General features: G+C 49.8%; 1 protein-coding gene across 2 annotated transcripts in view; it reads left to right on the top strand.

The window, feature by feature from the left end:
- Positions 1-19914, top strand: part of POLR2I (RNA polymerase II subunit I) — a 506951-nt gene that overhangs the window by 200074 nt on the left and 286963 nt on the right. For both annotated transcript variants that reach the window (XM_069644564.1, XM_069644566.1), the window contains exon 4: positions 3536-3610. In XM_069644564.1, the coding sequence (XP_069500665.1) occupies positions 3536-3610 (75 nt within the window). The remainder of the gene's footprint in view (positions 1-3535; positions 3611-19914) is intronic.

Genomic DNA, 19914 nt, shown 5'->3' with positions numbered 1-19914 from the left:
CAGAGAGGTAGCGGCCTTCGGGGTCCTTCAGGATAGAGTCTTTCTCGAAACCCAACCCCCTAGCGATCAGGATCGCAACCCCTCTTTTCTTTCCTTTGTGAGACGCATGGTATATCTCCTCCCCCCCCCCGCATTCTGGGCTCCCTCCCCCTTGCCCAGTGTGTTTCCTGCACGAAGTGTAGGTCCAACTTTGCCCTTCTAAACTCTCTGCAGATTAGAGATCTTTTCGTGGGGGTATTCAGGCCCCGTACGTTCAGGGTTCCCACTCCTAGGGCCGGTCGGTCGTCAGCCATAGTCGCTATCACCTTCCCCTTTGGTCACCAATGTTGCATTGTCGCTCCCTCTCTGCTTTCTGTATTTCCTTGTTTGGACATTTTTGAAACATTTCCCCAACTTACCGTCCAACTCATTCCCCAACCCTGAACCCCCAACTTGTGTACGAACCCCCTCCCCGGCGTCCAGCCAAGTAGTTCCTCCATTTCTGGAATTATGGCCGGATCACCAGCCTGTTCCCTACGGCCAGGCATCAATAGCAAAGCACACTAACGTGAGCCCCCCCCTCCCGGATCACCCCAGCTAGGTCGCTGTTTGAGTGGGTACTAAAATTGTCTCCCCAACCGAGTTGTCGGGGCCCGATCTGTGGATGGACCGGGCTTTCCCCTCTGCCCGGAATGATACTTCTCTCAACACCCATGGTTATGCCCCCCCGTTGCCCCTTATACTTGCTGTTCAAGGGAGTGCAGCGAATGAAACGTCATTTGAGTCCTCCTGTTTTCTAGTTCCGGATCCATCATGGGGTCACTATTGTCACCCCTCCGATTCCACATGTTCTTCCTTCCTCCATTGGTGTCGGTGGTGTGTTCAGTTTCTTGAACTTCCTAGAGCCGGTTTTCCTTCTCCTGGCGTTAGACTGGCCGGGGGTGCCCCTGATGAGGGCTTCAGGGCCCACCGGCCCCCTCCGGGGGGGCGGGTTCACCCACATAATCCTGGATAGCACCCTTAATCTCTTCTTCTGTTACCAACGTTGTGCGTTGGCCTGAATATTCAAAAGACAGGGAGAAGGGGTACCCCCATCTATAACGCACTCCCTTCTCTTTCAGTGGTTGTCAGGGGGCGGCACATCCTTCGTTTGGCTAGGGTGTAAGCAGAGAGATCTTGGAAAATGGAGATTTGGGCGTTTTTGTAGGTTATCACCCCCGCCTTCCTCGCTTCCTCCAGAACTTTGGCTTTTTTGGTGTAATGGTGGAATCGGCCCAGAACCGATCTGGGGCTCCCTGTCCTTCCCCCAGCTCTGTGTACCCAGTCGAACGTGAGTTCTGTTGTCATTTCTTCTGCAAACAGGAGGGTGATAATGTCTCTCACCACTCGGGTCAACTCTCTCTCCGTCTCACCCTCCGTTTCCAGGATCCCAAAAAATCTAAGATTGTTCCGTCTCTCCTTGTTTTCATAGTCCATTAGCCTGGCTCTCTCCTCATCCCTCTTTTCCAGGGCCTCAAGCCGTGTGCCGAATTGGACCTCCTGAGATGTAGAGGACGATTGATAGTTTTCCACTTGTAGGAGCCTATCCTCAATTTTGTCTACTCTCTGGTCCATCTTCTCAAACTTCTGGGCGATATCGGATCTCATCTCTTTGATCTCCTGGAGGATGGAGGCAAAGCCCCTCTCCATCGTCATTGCGGGTTGGCCTGCGGGGCCAGGGTGGGCCATGATTCCAGAGAAGTTGGGGACCCCGGTGGTGTTATCTGTTTCTTGAAAGCAGAATGCTTGTAGGGTCTTCCGCCAGCTCATGAGGTCCTACTGATCCCCCTGTTGCGGGTCCGCTGCGGTCTGGGGGGCCCTGGAGGGGGGGGGGGGGTTTAACCCCTGTGGGGGAGGGGGCAGCCTCCCGGGCGGGCACTCACCCCACCAGCTGAGGACGGGGGGGCCTCTCACCTGGGTCGCGGATGGTCTGCTGCGGCCTGGGGGGCTCTTGGGGGGGGGGGGGGGGGTGTGCTGCACTGTCCCGGGGCCAGACAGTTCTGCGTCGCTCAAGTGGGGCTTGTAAGTGGTGGTTTAACCCCTGTGGGGGTTGGGGTAGCCCCCCAGGCGGGCACTCGCCCCGCCAACTGAGGACAGGGGCCTCTCACCTGGGGTGCGGGTCGCTGCCGGCGGCGTTCTTCAGGATAGGGGAGCCGTCACTGCCAAATCGCTATCTCCTCCCGGGGTTGTCTGCTGTCGGGCGGATCCACGACCCGGAATCCGGCCCAAGGGCCTCCCCCTGCTTTAGGCCGTGAGGTTCCTCGTCTTTGGCTCTCCTGATGGGGGTCGTTGTTGAGACCCTGGGTGGGACCCAGGCAGGGGCAGCACACCCCACTCCACCCCGCTAGGCCCCCGGGGCCAGCTCGAGTTGTGGGGCCTCTCCGCAGTGAGTGGCAGGGCCTGTCGCCTTGGTTCTCGTTGGGGGGGCTGGTCCGCTGCTCGCTCGAGGTGACGCGTTACTGGGGGCCTCCGCTCCTGGGCCCCCTCTGGTGAGGCCTGGCCACCGGCGTTGTCTCCTGGGGCCTGCGCCGCAGCCCCGTGGGGCCCGGAGCCGGATCCGAAATTGGCCATCTCCTTCATCCGAGGGTGTGTGGGGGCGCTGCCGCTGGTCCCCGCCTGGGGAGCGCCACTCCGCTGACACGCGCCTTCCGCCACTGGGGCCGGGGGTGTGCCGGAATCCTCTCCCCGAACTCCTTGCTGCGGAGGGTTCCTCCACCTCCAGCATCGCCGGGAACAGCGCCTGCCCAGCTGCGCACCGACACTCCCCGAACTCCGGTTCTGCTCGAACTTGGAGTTGCGTTCCTTCGAGCGCGGGCGTCATGGGGGGGGGGGGGGGGGGTCACCAGCTCACGCCACCAGTTGTGCTCGCTCGGGGGGCTCAATCCCCTGAATAGGCCCAGCCTCGGCGGGAACTCCGCGATCAGGCAGCCTTTGCCTTTGCGCCCCCTGGTGGCCTCACTGGGAAATATTTAGAGGTACTCAACCCACTAAACACCCTTCCCAACATATTTTAGCACTAGTGCAATTTATATAAACAAATATTTGGGGAAATTGTTGGATAGTGGGTTAAAAAAAAATCGTGTGCCCCTCAATGTTTTTTTCTGCGATGAAATCACTGGATACCCTTTTTCTTGGTGCCTCTGGTGTGTGATATGGATGCTATGCCAGTGTATATGCCTCCTACGAGTGAATCTTAACTGTTCAATCACAGTATGAATGATAGTTGGACTACTACAATTTGGTCTCTCTAAAGCCCACACCAGTGGTGGTATAGAAGAACCTTGCCAACAGCATCATAAGGTATTTTTTATCTAAATGGAAAATGTTCAAAGCAATGGATAATGGGACCTAAAATAATTGTATATTATAGCTTGGCTTCGCTTTGCAGCATGTTATAAAACATACTAATGCGTAAAGATCTACCTCCTTCAAAGCTTAGAGGGCCATTCGGATGTGTTCATTTTCTTTGACATTCATCATCGTTTAAATGAATAATTGTAGACTAATTTCATTGCAGTGAGCTGACACAAATCATTGCTGATGTCTCACAGGACCCAACATTGCCACGGACTGAAGATCACCCATGTGTAAAGTAAGTACCACAATGTTTCTTGGTGTAGATTTCCTAACGCAGTGACTGCCATTTTGCCACTTCCATGTGTGCTTTTGTGAATAGCAGATTTTCTTGACTTAGTCCAAGTTTGGTGCACTCCAAATTATAGGGCCTGCAATCGCAGCACTTTTTGCACGTGAGCTGTTTAGATCTCAACAGGAGGGAGCAGTTTGGTGAACTTGGCACACTTTTAAGGCGGTTGGCCATTGCTTTCCATTTCAGGTTACCATAGGATTATATTTCTGTGATGTATGAACTTTGTTTTAGGATCTATTGTCAGCCAGAGGACTTCGTTATTTTGGGACTGTGCATTCCCAGGATATTTTCAGAGAATGGGTGACTGCATACTTGTTTTCAAGTGACTTATGTTATGAAAGATCTGTTATCACTGTTAAATAGTGCAGTTTTTCTGTCATTGGGGGATACAAATGGCAGGCTCTGTTATAACCTTACTTAATGTTATGGAACAAATCAATACTTTCTATTTGGACTTTGTTTGATGAATACCAAATTGTCTGAAATGGCTAATGCCTAGGAGCATTGACTCCAGTATTTCATATTTTTGTTTCAAATCATAAGGTGGGTTTACACATTTTAAAATGGTAATTGTGTACCATAAACAAAATTGTAGAGGAGGAATGTTTGCTATTGAATTTAAAAAAGGGTGTACAAATGTATGTATTTACTATGTATATGGGCAGATATTTGCAATTTTTTGTGAATTCAGATTTCTTCACTGGTGATACTTGCAGTTGAGAGGTGACCGAAATGGAACCATACAGCAAACGCCTGATACTCCTTTACATACTGCAGGGAAAATGTGTGCCTCTGATTTGTTTTTTTTTAATTAGGATATTTACAACATTGAATCCCCATTACTCGCCCTCCCATCCCCTCAAGCCCCACTCTCTCCCCTCCTGCGTCTTGCAGTGTATACATAAAAAGGTCTTGTATGGCATCCTTGCTTCGCTCTGTGGTCTGGATCTGGCTCCAGGTTCCCCTGCTATCCCCTGCTATCCACTTAAATCCAGTGATGTCAAATTTTGTGGGCAGCATTGTAGCATGTAGTCGCTTTGGATTTTCCAATCTGTCTGGAATTTCCCTGCGTCCCCTTGTAGCCGGTAAGTAATCACTCCATCACTACTATGTCCCATAATATCTGTGTCCATTCTAACTTTGTCAGTGGGTCTTTTTGTTTCCAATTCTTTGCTATTACCAGTCACGCTGTTATCAGTTGAGCCAACATAACTCTTTTGAGGTTTCAAGATTGTTCGCTTTTGGGTCTAGAAATCTGCATACATTTCCTTCTGTGGAGAGTTCTTGCAGTTCGGGCAGCGTGTTTTTTTAACTGCTTGGTTACTTCGTCCCAGAATTCCCTTAGCTTGGGGTAGTTCCACCAAATATATGCCTCCAGTCCCCTATCTCCTTAAAACCCCTCCAACAATCGTGGGAAGTTGCTTTATACATTTTATGGAGTTGTTCGGGTATATAATGCCATTCTAACATTTTGTACCAGGCTTCCCTTAAATGTATCGATCTAGTTACTTTCGGTATGTTTCTCCATATGTCCTCCCATTGTTCGCACTCCACCTCTGCCCTTGCCATGCCCTTCCATGCTGCCTGATATGGCATTTCACCCTTGCTGTGCAACCCTGCAAAATCACATAGATGCTTGAAGTTAAGTGTTTGTCTCCCGAGTATGTGGTTATATATTTTTCAAAGTCGGTCAATTGTCATGTTTTTATTTTTATTTTTTTTTATTTTTATTTTATTTATAAAGCGCAAAAAACCAGGCCCAGGGGCATACGGGCGCATACTCTTAAACATGTTACAAAAAGCAGTAGTTACAGAAGTTACAAAAATATACAGCATATATACATGTACCGAAGGGTACCATTAACAGCATATAATACAGGGACAGAGCAGAGAGAAAATGTATATTCAGTTCTGTCTCCCACATGGAGTCTGGACTGTGTCAAGGTCTCATGAGTCTTGGGAGAGCAGCCATGTTTTAGCATTGTTCTTGAAGGAGTGGAATGATGGTTCAATTCTGATAGGTGTGGGCAAGGTGTTCCAGAGTTTGGAGGCCAGGACGGGGAAGCTCACCCCACCAGCTTTTTGGAGTTTGCATCTAGGCACGATGAGGCTGTGAGTTTGGGCTGCTCTGGTAGGTCGAGTGGAGGTGTGGCCTGAGAAGCGAGTGGACAGGTAAGGTGGGGCGTTGTTGTTCAGACATTTGTCAGTCAAAGCTAGGCTTTTCAGGGCAATTCTCTGTTTTACCGGGAGCCAGCATAAGTCCAATCTGACGGAGGAGATGTGAGAGCGTCTCGGGATGTTTAAGGCTGCCCTTAAGGCATTATTTTGTACAGTTTGCAATTTATTAAGGTTAGCCTGACTGGTCCCTAGGTAGAGAGCACTACAGTAGTCGATTTTGGCCATAACAAGAGTTCTGGCGAGTGTGATACAGTTGGTGGAGTTTAGGAAGGGTCTACACGCAGTAATAAGTTTGCAGGTATAAGCCGAAGCTGACCTAACTGCATTTATTTGCCTGTTCAGAGAAAGCGAGGAGTCAAGATAGACCGCTAGCGTCTTAGTATCTTTGGAGACTTTAATGTCATTGCCGTCAATAATGAAGGACTTGTAGGTTTGGTCTAGTTTGTTGAGCCGATGATTTGATCTTAAAAGTAAGAGCTCAGTCTTATCATCGTTAAGGCAAAGTTCGTGGCTGCTTTTTGTGTCTCGGGCTGCTTCAACCAGTGTCTAGTTGTATGTACTCATATCTTTCAGTTTGTCACACCCAGTTGGCTTTTGCAGTCCTCAAATGTTGCTATCTCCCCTTCCCATACATGTCTCCCACCTTTGCACCCATTTCTCTGCCATTGGCCTCATTTACCTTTTTCTAACCCCTGGGTTGAAGCTTGGGGTCTCGAACAGGGAGGTGAAGGGATAGGGGAGAGTTTAGAGATCCTTTTCTTTAACCATGTATCCCAAATATCTCACGTGGTTTGAAGGATCATACTGCTTCGGGGTGCCTGGGGGGAGGGGGGGGTTTATCTTTCCCTGGTAGCCATAGTAGTCCAGCCACCGGCCCCCCCGCCACTCTGTCCATCCTATCCCATACATTTTCCTTATTTTCTGTGAGCCATTCTCTTACCACTCTGTTGGGCGGCTTCATACTACCTGAGCAGTTTGGGCAATCCTAAGCCTCCACTCTGTTTCTGCACCATTAGTAGGCTAAAGGTCACCCTCAGACGTTTGTTCTGTCAAATTAATTTTGAGACTATCCTGTTTATCTCTTTAAAGAATGACTGTGGGACCTCTATCGGGAGGTCCTGGAAATTATACAGTAATCTAGGGAGCGTAACCATCTTGACCGTCATTATGCGCCCCAGCCAGGAGATTCGGAGTGCGGTCCATCGTAGGAAGTCTTCCCTAGTCTTCTAAATTAGCTCAGGGTAATTCACTCTATACAAGGAGGATATCTTATACGTTAATGCGACCCCCTAAGTAAGAGATTCATTCTGCCGCCGCTTTGAATGTAGAGTTCCTGCCTGCAGCTACCGACTGTTCTCTCTGTAAGCCCAACTCCATCAATTCAGACTTGGTCCTATTTATTTTCAGTCCTGAGATCTTCTCTTGCTCGATCATGGTACTGACCACGGCTGGAATTGACTTCTCGGGTTTCGTTAACGTCAATAGCATGTCATGTGCGTATGCAGCTGTCTTATGAAAGGGATCCTTTTTATATTGGGGTCGGCCCTAATTAAGGCGAGTAGGAGTTCCAGAAAAATGGCATTCAAATGGGGTGACGGGGGCAGCGCTACCTCATGCTCTGTTCTATTTGTATTGTATTAGATGTTCTTACGTTAATGGAAAGTCTAAGGGACGGATCTTTATAGTTGGCTTCCACAATGTGGATGTAGTTGGATCCGAACCTCATATGTTTCATTAATTGTAATAGGTATGGCCATTCCACCCCATTGAAAGCCTTCTCGGCATCAAGTGCTATCAATACCACCAGGATCTGGTTAATCTCTGCTTTCTCAATCAGATGGATGACTCATTCGGTATTATCCCATGTTTGCCTCCCCTTGATAAAAGCTGATTGGTCCTGGCCTGGTTCTTCATTCTTTCTGCCAAGATCCCTGTATATATTTTGGCATCTATATTGAGTAGAGCTATGGGTCGGTATGATCCCCAATTTGTTAGACCTTTGTTCGGTTTCCTGAAGAGCACCACCTTCGCTTCAGCCATAGAGCGCGTAAAACCCCCCCACCCCCACAAATGGCAAAAGGAGTTAAATAATCTTGTTAGAACTGGTACTAGCCCTTTTCTCATCTTATAAAACATTGCCGGGGAATCCATCCGGTCCCGGTACCTTGTTACTAGGGAGGGATTTAATAGCCCTGTCACTTCTTCTTCCGTTCTACCCTTTTCAAGGTTCTTGTTATCTGCCTGTGAAACGTTAGGGAGGCTGGACCCTGTCTAGAAAGTCGTGTATCGTGTTTGTCCATTCTCTACGTAGAATAAAGCTGGGTATATAAACTGGTATCTGTAACTAAGATGTCGGCTGCCTGTTTAATACCATCTGTTATTTTTACTCGATTTCTGTTTTAATAATTTTGCTAGCATACTATCGGCTTTGTTCGCCTTTACATAATACCTTTGCTTCAGATTCTACAGCGCCCTCTCTGCCCTGCTTGTTCGTAATAGCTCCATTTGTCTCAAACAGTCTTTAACCTTGCTATAATGTTTATCCTTTTCTGCAAGTCCCTTCTGTGCCTTTTTGTTCTTCCTCATGTCTTGTTCTATCTTTCCTCTCTTTTTTTCTTTTTGCGCGTTTAGTAAGATAATTTCACCTCTGAGCACTGCCTCTAGTGCGTCCCAGACTGTCTATTGGGGTTCCAGGATGTGTCGTTTATTTCGCAAATAAGGAGCTAATTTTCCCCTTCAGGTTGTCCCCCATTACATTGTCATACAATATCTGTCTCGGCATTTTCCAGTCCCAGATCTGTCTGTTTGGTATAGAGTTTTAATTGCGCCCATATTGGGGCATGATCGGATAGGGAGATGGCTTCCCTCTGTCTACTAGTGTCCCCAGTATCCCTGGTGTCCCCATAAGTAGTCCATTCTGGAGAAGGTTTGGTGTACGTGTGAGAAGTATGTATATCCACTCTCTTCTCCTTTTTTAGATCTCCATAGGTCTCTTAATGCTTGGTCAGAGATTTTCCTTCTTAGGGCTTTTGGCGGGCCCCACCCACCCCTGTTTGGCCTAGTGTTGCTCCCGTCCTTCTCTGGGTCCCACTCTAGATTAAAGTTGCCAGCCAGGATGACCTCTTCCCACCGCAAACATTTCCAGTTTGTCTAGGGCCTGATGGAGAAATGATTTTTGGCCCATGTTGGGGGCATATAGGGAACCTAACGTGAATGTTTTATTTTCTATACAAACTTGAAGGAGTAGATATCTACCATGCGGATCGCCCAGGCAATTGGTTACTTTAGCACCTAGCGCCCTCCTAAACCCAATCGGAACTCCTCCAGGTTTATTTTTGGCATTCGCCTGGTATATGTGTGACAGCTGTTGTATATGCAATCTTGCGATATCACTCTTCTTTGTGTGTCTCTTGGAGGAGAACTATATCCGCTGCTCCTGTTCTAATTTGTACTTCTAGTTTCTTCTGTTTTCTGGGGGTGTTTAAACCTCATTATGCGTCGATATCGTCCCTATCCTATTGCCTGCCATTGCCCTAGGTTAAATCCTCCAGGAGACTGCCTTCTAGTAACCCCATGGTGGCCCCCGTATGCTGTGGGTATATTTCCCCCCTACAACCTTCCATGGGAGAAATCATTAATGCTCTTGGAGTACTAGAGACTGTTGTTTCGTGTTCCTGTTGCCACTTTGCTTTGTTGTCGTTCTCTTTTCTGACACTGCGAGCCCTCTTTCCCTTTCGCCTCTTCCCTTCCCTCCCCCCTCTGTCACATCCCCTCCTCCCCGCCCATAGTCTGGGCTCTGTATCATTGGAAAACACCACACTCTTGAGAACCGGCCCACGTTTTCCCCTTAACTCTAAGTACTCAACCTCCTGTGGTAAGTAATGCCTGCTCCCCCCCCCGCCCACCCCGGCCCGTGGGGCTTGCTGAGCACTTTTGTTTCCCATATCTTTCAGTTTTGCTTTCACATAGTTCCCCCTGGAACCTGTATTCCGGGGCTTCATATTTTTTCTTTGCCTTGCCAAATGTATTCTTATTATCCAAGTTCATCCTTTTTCTGTGCCGGTATGTCCCTTTGTTTGTCTCCCCTCTTCCCTTCTGCCGACCATTCCTAAGGTTTTAGCCTCTGGATACTCTGTCACTGGGGGTTTCGCCTGTTCCCGCTGTGATCCACCTTTTTTTCTTCCTTGCCAAGTATCGAGAGTCCTTCTGCGCATGCTGTGATCCTCCGTTGTCTCCCTTCCCAAGGAAATAATAGTCCGAAGTGAAATGTCCACTTGTATGGGATTTCTTTCCCGGTGAGGGCTCTCGTGACGGGGCCCATTGCTCTTCTTTTCTGCAGCGTTGTTGTCACTAGGTCTTGAAAGAGGAGGACTTGTGAGCCGTTTATTGAAATAGATGTCTGCTGCCCAGAGGATATTTTTTTTTTTCTTCGTATGAGGCTATAGCTGCCAACACATCTCTGGGTCTGTCTCGCGCCCCTGACCTGGATGCAGTTTAGGAGTGTGTTCTCCGGGGTGTCGCCTGCTGCGAGTGTGGCAAAGCATTGTTGGACTAATAATTTTAGCTCTGCGTCTCGGTTGGTCTCTGCCAATCCTTTGATCCCGATAGTCGATCTTCGAGTGGTTCTCCAGAACTTCAGCTTGGATTTCCAGGTTCTCCAGCATGGGGTCTGGCATGGATTCACATGCTCATGAATATTCCCCGTTGTCAGGCTGGGAATCCTCGGTAAAGAAAAAAATCAGTATCAGTTTCGTTTCTGATCTGTCTTTCTTAGTAGTAACCAATCACTGGTCTCTGGGTCATACTGCCCCCAGCCCAATGACTGCCCTCTCCCTAAGCCCCGCCCCTGGCAGCCATCCTCAGATTTTTACCACACGTTCAAGTATTGGGAGTCCTCGTGCTATAGCTCTCGAGCTTTTACTGCGTTTTACGATTTTCATTTTTTTCTTTTTTTTTTTTTCTTCAAAGAGTTTAATCTCATTTTTTCGGTCAATCGAGCCGCAAGCGCCACAGTTTCTACTTCCGATCAACGAGGACCCGTTTCGGAATTTTCTACACCGCTCAAGGGTGAAGTTTTCGTCAAGTTACGCTTCTTGGAGGATTCCAGAAGTTCCTGAGGCCTACCCCGCACACATGGCCCAGGAGAAAGGAAGCTCGACACCCGGATCCAAGCTGTTTAGGAACTGTCCTGGATGCGGATTACAGAATGTGTTCAAGGAGGACGAGCACTCAAGGTACCTCTACTGTCTTCACAAGGGCAAAAGGCACGTGGAGAAGGACTGTGCGTTTTGCATGAACATGTTGGATCGGACTATGAGGGATCGTCGGACCAGTCTTGCCAACTGGCTGGAAGGCAAGAGCCCAGCATGTGAGAAGAAGCCGTCCAAGCAGTCTTCTAAGTCCTGTGAGGGCGCCCCGGCGACAGGGGCCCAACAGAAGGCAAAGCACCGTGAGTCTGCGGGTACCGGGAGCGCGGAGCGGTCAGGCTCCTCGGCTGCCAGGCAAGCGCACCTTCACCGACGCTATCAACCACGAGCCAACGCTCTGGCTCGAGGAAGAGAAAATCCGAGAACCCGGCTAAGCTTCTGGAGAGGCCCCGGTCGATCTCGAAGGAACCGGCCGAAGGGGAGCGAGGCGGCCCTCCAAACAAGAGGAGGAGGATTCATCCAGCCCCGCCCTTTCAGCCCTCACGGCCCTCTCAGCCTTTTTCTCCTTCCCCGGTCCCCAGGGATGACACGGGAACAGATACGGCCACGATGGGGGATGGATGACGACGACGGTGGTGACGGGACTGACCTCCCGTCACCGATTCCTCGGGCATCCCTGCTTGACAAAATTGGCTCCTTCCACGCCATGATTGCCAGGGCGTCCGAGCTTTTCCAGCTGTGCCCCGAAGAAAAGGAGGAAGGCTTCCTCTACCGACGGCGCAAGGCCAAGAGGAAGACGGTCCTCGCGGTGCCGTTGCTGGATGACATCTGGGACGAGGGACTTGCTCTCCTGAAGAACCCATCCACGATGCCTGCCAAGAAGGACCGGTACGAGAAGAAGTACCGGGTCCCTGACGGCGCCCCTTTATGCCTTAGAGCACAACCGACCCCGTATTCAGTCGTCTCGGCAGCGGCCAAGAAGAAAGCAGGGGGGCATCGGCTTCAACTTCCCCGCCGGACGGCGAGGGAAAGAAACTAGATGCCATGGGACAACGAGTCATCTCATCTGCAGCGACAACAATTAAGGCGGCCAACGCCCTAGCGATTGTGGCCCGCTACGACAGGGAGTTGTGGCCCCCCCCTGTTGGACTTCCTCCCGGACGACAAGAGGGCAGAGGCCCTGGCGATCCTACAGGAGGGTGAGGTGGCGTCGGACCACGCCATAACGGTGGCCACGGACATTGCCGACACCGGTTTCCGCCAGTTGGGCAACAGCGTTTACCTTCGACGGCAGGGGTGGCTCAAGGCGACGGATTTCTGCCAAGACGTACAAGCCAAAGTTTTGGACATGCCCTTCGACGGGAACAATCTGTTTGGGAAGACAGTGGATGAGTCCCTTCAGGCCATCAAGGCCGACACAGAGACTGCTCGGGCCTTGGGAGTTTTGCAGCAACGACGGCTGCCCTTTTGGAACTCCGGAGGCAAGCAAGGTGCCTCCAAAGGATTCGGCGGTGGCTCCTCGACATACCGTCGGGCGGCCCGTTCCTCGTCGCAAGAAGCCTACAGGGGATGAGGCAAGTCAGGGGGATCTCGCCGTCGTCGCCAGGGAGGCCAAGGCGGCAAGGCCGCTGCCAAGCAAGACTGAACCGGCTGTTGTGTCGGGCCCCTACCGAAGCACCCCAGTGGGAGGCCGGCTAACGAAGTTCGTCAGCGTGTGGGAGTCCATCTCCACCGACCGTTGGGTGCTGGATGCCCTGGCCCACGGGCACACTCTGGAATCTCTAAAGAAGTGCCCCCTCATTCCTCCCGTGGCCAGGAAGGAAAATCACATCCCTCAACTGCTGTTGGAGGTAAGGCCGATGCTCAAGAAGGGAGTCATCGAGCTCGTCCCAAAGAGGCTCCGGGGCTCCGGAGAATACTCAAGATACTTCCTCGTCAGAAAGAAGACAGGAGGATGGCGTCCCATCCTGGACCTGCGTCGGCTAAACAAATACATCAAGGCACAGAAGTTCCGGATGGTCACCCTCCAGCACATGCTGGGCCACCTGGAGGAAGGAGACTTATCGTCATTGGATTTGGAGGATGCGTACTTTCACATCCCCATCCTAAAAAGACACTGAATGTTTCTCAGGTTCGTAGTCCAAGGGCGGCACTACCAGTTCAAGGCCCTCCCATTCAGATTGAAGTCGTCTACCCCTACCTGGACGATTGGCTCATTCGAGCAGGAACAAGGGAACTCGCCGTCGAACACACAGCGAAGACCGTCCGGCTGCTCACGTACCTGGGATTCTCCATCAACTTCCCCAAATCCCACCTGGTTCCCTCGCAGGTTGCACGGTTTCTGGGAGCCAAGCTCGATACAGTAGCGCGACTGGCCTCGCCGTCTGAGGAAAGGACGAAGGCCATCCTGGGCAGACGTGGCCTGGGTGAGGGCCATCAAGTCCCTTCTCGGGATTATGTCCTTTTGCATCTATCTGGTGCGCCTGTGCAGGCTTTGGATGCGCCCTTTACAGGAGTTCCTCGACGCCCTTGAATACAAGCAGCGGGCAGTTTCGAGGACAAGATCTCGCTCGACGAGGGCTTCCGCCAAGCAATTCGGTGGTGGGGAACCCGCGTGCATCTCGTGACGGCACAGACTTTCAGACCCCAGTACACCAAGTGACGTGATGACGGATGCCTCCCTGGAGGGGTGGGGAGCGCACACCGGAGATCTTCACGTGAGAGGCCTTTGGCACCCGGAGGAGAGTGCTCCACATCAACATAATGGAGCTACGGGCGAGGTTCTGGGCCTTCAGGTAGTTCCTCCCGTCCCTCAAGGGCAAGGAGGTGAGGATCTTCACCGACAACACCACCATGATGTTCTACATCCGGAAGCAGGGAGGAACCAGATCCCCAGTGCTATCCAAGGAGGCCCAGGATCTGTGGCACTGGGCCATCGCCCAGGGCATGTTTCTGCTACCCTTCCACCTGGCAGGAATAAAAAACACCATTGCCGACTCACTCAGCAGGTAGCTACGCTCGTGCCACGAGTGGGAACTATGCCAGGATCAAGTGGATCGACTCTTCCAGCGATGGGGCAAACCCCAGATCGACCTGTTCGCGACGACGACCAACTCCAAGTGCCACAGGTTCGCCAACCGGTTTCCCCAGCCGAGGAGCATGGGCGATGCTTTCTCGTTCCCCTGGGACGGCCTGTTCCTGTATGCGTTCCCTCCGTTGCCGTTGCTTCTCCGACTCATCAATCAACTCAAGAGGTCCCGGTGCAGGATGATCCTTGTTGCACCGGCGTGGCCGAGACAGATCTGGTTCCCGCACCTTCTGGACTTGTCAGCGTCCCCACCGATCAAACTGTCGACAGACGCAGATCTTCTCTCCAGAGAAGGAGGTGCCATCCTTCATCACGACCCAGGGTCGCTGAACTTGCAGGTCTGGCTCCTGCAGCACTAGAGTTTGGAGGGTACGATATCCCGGCGGACTGCAAAGAGGTCCTTGCAAAGGGCAGGGTGTCCTCAACTTTCAAGTGATACGGACACGGCAAGAGGTTCTCTGTCTGGTGCCGTGCACAGAAGATTAACCCTCTATGGATTACGGCCCCTCAAGTGCTACCGTACCTACTGTCGCTGGCCAAGGCGGGACTGGCACATGCTTCGATCAAGATACACCTGGCAGAGATTTCCCGATACACCCGAACTATAGGACGTCCATCCTTGTGGTCTCATCGCCTGGTGAAGGAATTTATGAAAGGACTGTTCGGATCGTTCCTGCCGATGAAGGCTGCGGCCCCGGCGTGGGGGTTCAACGTGGTGCTGACCAGGCTCATGGCGGCGCCATTCGAGCCTTTGCGCTCGGCACCGTTGAAGTTCCTGTCGTGGAAGACAGCATTTCTTGTGGCCATCACCTGCGCACGACGGGTGGGAGAGATCCAGGCCCTATCCTGAAAACCTCCATACTTGACTTTTCACAAAACGAGAGTGGTGCTGAGGACGCACCCCTCCTTCATGCCCAAGGTGCCGTCGGACTTTCACCTCAACGAGCCCTTGGTGTTACCAGTTTTCTTCCCGTCGCCTTCATCGCCGGCCGAGAGGACTTTGCACTCGCTGGATGTAGCTAGAGCGCTGAAGTTCTACGTGGACCGCACAAAGAGTTTTCGGAAGACTTCACAGCTGTTTGTGAATTTTGGACATGTGAATCAAGGGAAGGCTCTCTCAATGGCTTCCATTTCCAGACGGCTCTCCGGCTGCATCATGCACTGTCACCGGTTGGCAAACCGCCCGTTGCCCGGCCGTCCGAAAGCCCACTCGACCAGAGCGATCGCTGCTACCACGGCATTCTTTTCTGGTGTGCCCCTGCTGGACATCTGCAGGGCTGCTACGTGGAGGTCGATGCACACCTTCACAAGATTCTACTGAGTCGAGCGGGATTCCAGGGAGGAGTCCAGAGTCAGCCAGGCAGTGCTGCGCAACCTGGTCGCTTAAGGGGAGCCTGATGAGGTGGTAAGAGTTGCTTAATGTTGAGCCTTGCCACCTCCCATGGTTGTGCATGTGTGTACTGCTATGTATTCTTATATTCATGAGCATGTGAATCCATGCCAGACCCCATGCTGGAGAAGGAACAAGTTACTTACCTGGAACTGTTGTTCTCCAGCATGGGTCTGGCATGGATTCACATGCGAACCCTCCTGCCTACCACTCTGTGGCTCTTCACTTGGTCATACTGCCACTTCACGTGCTACCAAATCTGAAGATGGCTGCCAGAGGCGGGGCTTAGGGAGATGGCAGTCATTGGCTGTGGTCAGTATGACGCAGAGATCAGTGATTGGTTACTACTACGAAAGACAGATCAGAAACGAAACTGATACTGATTTTTCTTTACCGAGGATTCCCAGCCTGACGACGGGGAATATTCATGAGCATGTGAATCCATGCCAGACCCATGCTGGAGAACAAGTTACAGGTAAGTAACTTGTTCCTTACATGTAATTGATATTGCACACTTAAGAGAACTGACAAGAGGCAATGTAGGTGTCTTGTTAAGAGTGGTTTGAAGGAAATAAATCTCTACTCTGGGTTTTTAGGTCTACTTATGTTTATCTGTTATAAAGTTTTTTTAAAGAATTAAGGGTTTCCCCGAGATTTAGAATGGTTCAACTTTCTATTCTAAAGTTTGAGTAACAATTGGTTTAGGTTTTCTTATGCTATTTTGTTTAAATGTATGAATTCTTGCTTCATATCAGTCCTGGCAACAAGAACATCAGGAGACTAAGGGTATGCCAGTTTTGTAAGAACGCAGGGACAATGAAGACTTTATGGCACATATCTTGTACAAAGATCTGCATAAATTGTATTGTAAATGTTTTGAACAGAATTGTTTTAAACAGAGGTGAATTTTAAAAGCACATCAAATGCCGGAGATCTTAGCGATGTGTAATCATTACTGGCGTTACACTTATTCTTTGTTAAATATATTTTCTATTCTTTTGTTTTATCATGAATTTATATTTGTTTCAAGTAGTGTAAGGTGGTTTATGGTCTTTCCAACGACTATTTTCCATCGAAGCTAAGCACCATCAAATTTTTTCCATCAAATTCCTATGCCTAAAGTGCAAAGTGTAAATGCATTGAAACCCTTTCATCGAATAGGGTTTTCGTTGCATAAACACTACATTTTTGTTGCATGGAAATTCGATGGAACATAACGTTACAGAGAGCTGTCCAGTGCAAAAATCTATATTTTTAACACTGGACAGCTCCCTTAAGGTATTTATTTTTATTTGGGGGGTCTCGGGTCCCCCCCCCCCCTGTTACGCTCACCTGGCTCCCACAAGGGCGTCGATCTGAACTAGACAGCTGCGGTCTCCACCAATGTGACGCGTAGTGCCGAGATGACAGACTGGACTGGCCCACCTAGCTTAGTTTGCTTGGCCTGTAGGAATATTCTTCTGCAAATGGAGAAAGGGAATTAACCACCCGTGGAGTTGAGCGTTAACCCCACCCTTCCCCCACTCCCGCTGTTCTCCCCACTGATCACCTTTGAAGTCCCCTCTTATAGTCTCACCTGATGGTTTGGAAAGATGAGCTCTCCATCCTGCATTGAGTGCAGGGGCGCGTAGATAACCAGTTGCTTCACTGGCTCGAAGGAATTGGTGAGTTCCAGAGCAATATTGACTCTGAGATTTCCGGCAAGACGCCGTAAGTATGTAGTTCGTAAGAGTTCAAATGTCTGACATTCACCCTTGTCCGATTCCTTGCAGGTTGCAGCTTGACCCTAGCGAAGAGTTCCTCGTGGCAACGGGTAATATTTAGGTAAGGATTTGTATTATCCAACACAGTTCGATAAAATAATGGTCAGTATGTAACCTGTTGCTTTCTCCCTTATTCAGGCGCTGAGAGAAAGTATGAAGTCTCGGGGAATAATTCCTCCGGCGATAAAATCAGGTAAGTCTATTGTGGTGAGGAGGTTTCCCCTTGTTTGTCCCTTTGTTTCACCTTGCTTTCCTTTTGTTTCCCCTTGGGGGCCGGGGTTCGGCGAGGATGCAGTGGAAGCTGCGCCGACCAGTGAAGAGGAATAGTACCCCCGGTGGTAAAATCAGGTAAGTCTATGGGAGGGTAACTAATATTGCCTCTGTTTATTCCCTTGGCTCACCTTGCTGTTCTTGTCTTCCCCTTAGGTGCCGGAGTGCGGCGGGAACATGCAGAAGGATGCAGTGGAATGTGAAGATGCTGTGAAGGCCGGTGAGTTCAGCGCTGCAGCAGGCGAGGCGACGCGCATAAAATAACTTCCATCTTCCAGCTCGAAGGCACGGTGGATCGGGAATTCAGGTAAGGATCAAAGGTATTGCTCTTGTTCTAACCTTTTCTCCTTCTTTCTCCCTTTTTCTAGGAGCTCCAGACTCGAGGCGGGCGTGGCAGAAGACTGGATGCAGACTTGCAGGCACGGTGAGCGTTATGCTGCTGGATGCAGAATAACGGAAAGCGCGTGCTGCTCTTCGGGCGTGGTTTAAATAGCCTCCAAAGTAGTCCCAGGTAAGTATTCTCCCCAGTCCCACCCGAGTAAAAAAATAGTCCCTAGGTAAAGTAGTCCCTTCCAAGCCTCTTTTGGCTTGGAGCGCTTGCAGCATGGTCTGCATCAGGTAAGTTTTAATCTGAGCCTGGCGCCTATGGCGCCAGGACTGACTCTCCATATGAGCCTGGCACCTATGGCGCCAGGACTGCACCCAAATAGCCCCTAGCAGGGATTGTTGGGCTTGCTTGGAGTAACTTGATGCCTGCTTCTGGGGTTGCTGGACTTTGTTTGGGTCCCCGGGGGTAGGCATCATGACACCCCCGAACCTCCATGTTCAAAATGTAACCCTTGTCCAGTGCTGAAATCTTTCATGTATTTCAGCACTGGACAGCTCCCTGTAAATTGTTGTATTTATGGTTTATTAGTGGGGGGGGCCCCCTTTGCCTTGCCCTAACCCTAATTCTAACCGTTGCCCTAACCCTTGCCTAAAATCCATCAAAATTCATTCAGTGAATGCTTTTCGATGGAAAAGCATTTCAATGAATACATTTCGATGGATATAAATTTGTTGGCAATTAATTCAATGGGAATACCAGATACTGTGTAAGATTTGATATACACCAATTCACAAATACATACATACACCAAAATAATTTACTGAATTAAATACACTTTCAAAAGTCCTTCAGGAAGAACCACTGCTATTCAGTAAAATTTGAAGTTGCTATTCTTAGTTGTTAATCAGTCCACCAAGAGCGAGTTTTCCAATGTAGCAAACATCGTAAAAGTCCTCCTGGATAAGGGTAAATGCCCATTTTCTGGCAGATAATATCCCAGCCCTGAAACAAGGAAGCTTCAGTGACCTATCTGGATGGAATCTAGATAGTTCAATGTCATATAGGTATTTTGGCATTGGAAACCATTCCAGATTTGTACTGCTGCCTCCTAGTGCGTTAACCATGACCTTGGGAATAGAGTGCTAGTTTTCAGCAAATCACTGGGCCAGCCTTGTTTTCAGACGAGTGGATTGATAATTGAGACTTTTAGATACCCTAAAAAAGGCCAAGCTCGATCAAAGCATTTATGAAGGCAGCGACTGCTGGGATGGAAAAAGCTGCACAATTCCTTCTCTGTAGGTGGTAATGTTTAGCTGAGAGGTTCCAGTTTTAATGGTTTGAAGTACATTTAGTAATTTGACAACCATTTGCAATTTACCAAAGGTGCATATGGGCTGTGCCATTCAGAGGGGGTAGGCCAGGTATCTTAAAGAGTTGGAGAAGCAACTGGGGCATTGCTGCCTTCTCCTTAGGAGACCCTTGAAGGGTTACAGGGCGTAGAGAGGTTCATTTTCTGCAGAGATCACCAAAGGTTTAAGAAAAGTTAATCAAATGGAGTTTTTAATGTGATATGATTGGGTAAGAAGGGGGACAGAAACAATTGCTGGAGCAGGTTTGTTTTTTAAAACCCCATCCAATCCCCAGAGGAGGTGAAGAACACATGAGTGAGATGTCAGCAGATGTAGCATAATGAGAGAGCAGGACTCTGGAGACATAATGATGGGCCAGTCCAAGTGTGAGAAAGCTTGGATAACTGCTTATTGGGGGCATTTCATTAAAGTTTTTCAGAAATGTAATTCTGGATTACAGACCTGTATCCCCCAATGCTGTAGTCCGGAGCGATTTGAGATCTTGCAGAGCGTCTGCAATTGGAGTACTGGGTTGCTTCCTCTATCATGCAACTGGAGAATAAAAGGAAGTAGCTTGACAATGTTTGCGAATATTACATTGCTAGGTTTTCTCATTCTGTAAGACTCAAAAGATCTTTCATCCCTTGTTTCGGCCCCGTTATCAGAAGAAACTAACCCAGGGCAGAGGTATCCCCAATTAAAGGTGTTCAGGCTTCAAACAAGAACACCATCAA

Source organism: Ambystoma mexicanum, chromosome 2p (assembly GCF_040938575.1).
Source record: "Ambystoma mexicanum isolate Mex_15411 chromosome 2p, UKY_AmexF1_1, whole genome shotgun sequence".
Classification (NCBI taxonomy): Eukaryota; Metazoa; Chordata; class Amphibia; order Caudata; family Ambystomatidae; genus Ambystoma; species Ambystoma mexicanum.
Note: the sequence above shows the minus strand (reverse complement) of the source record. Positions and strands in the feature narration are given on the sequence as shown.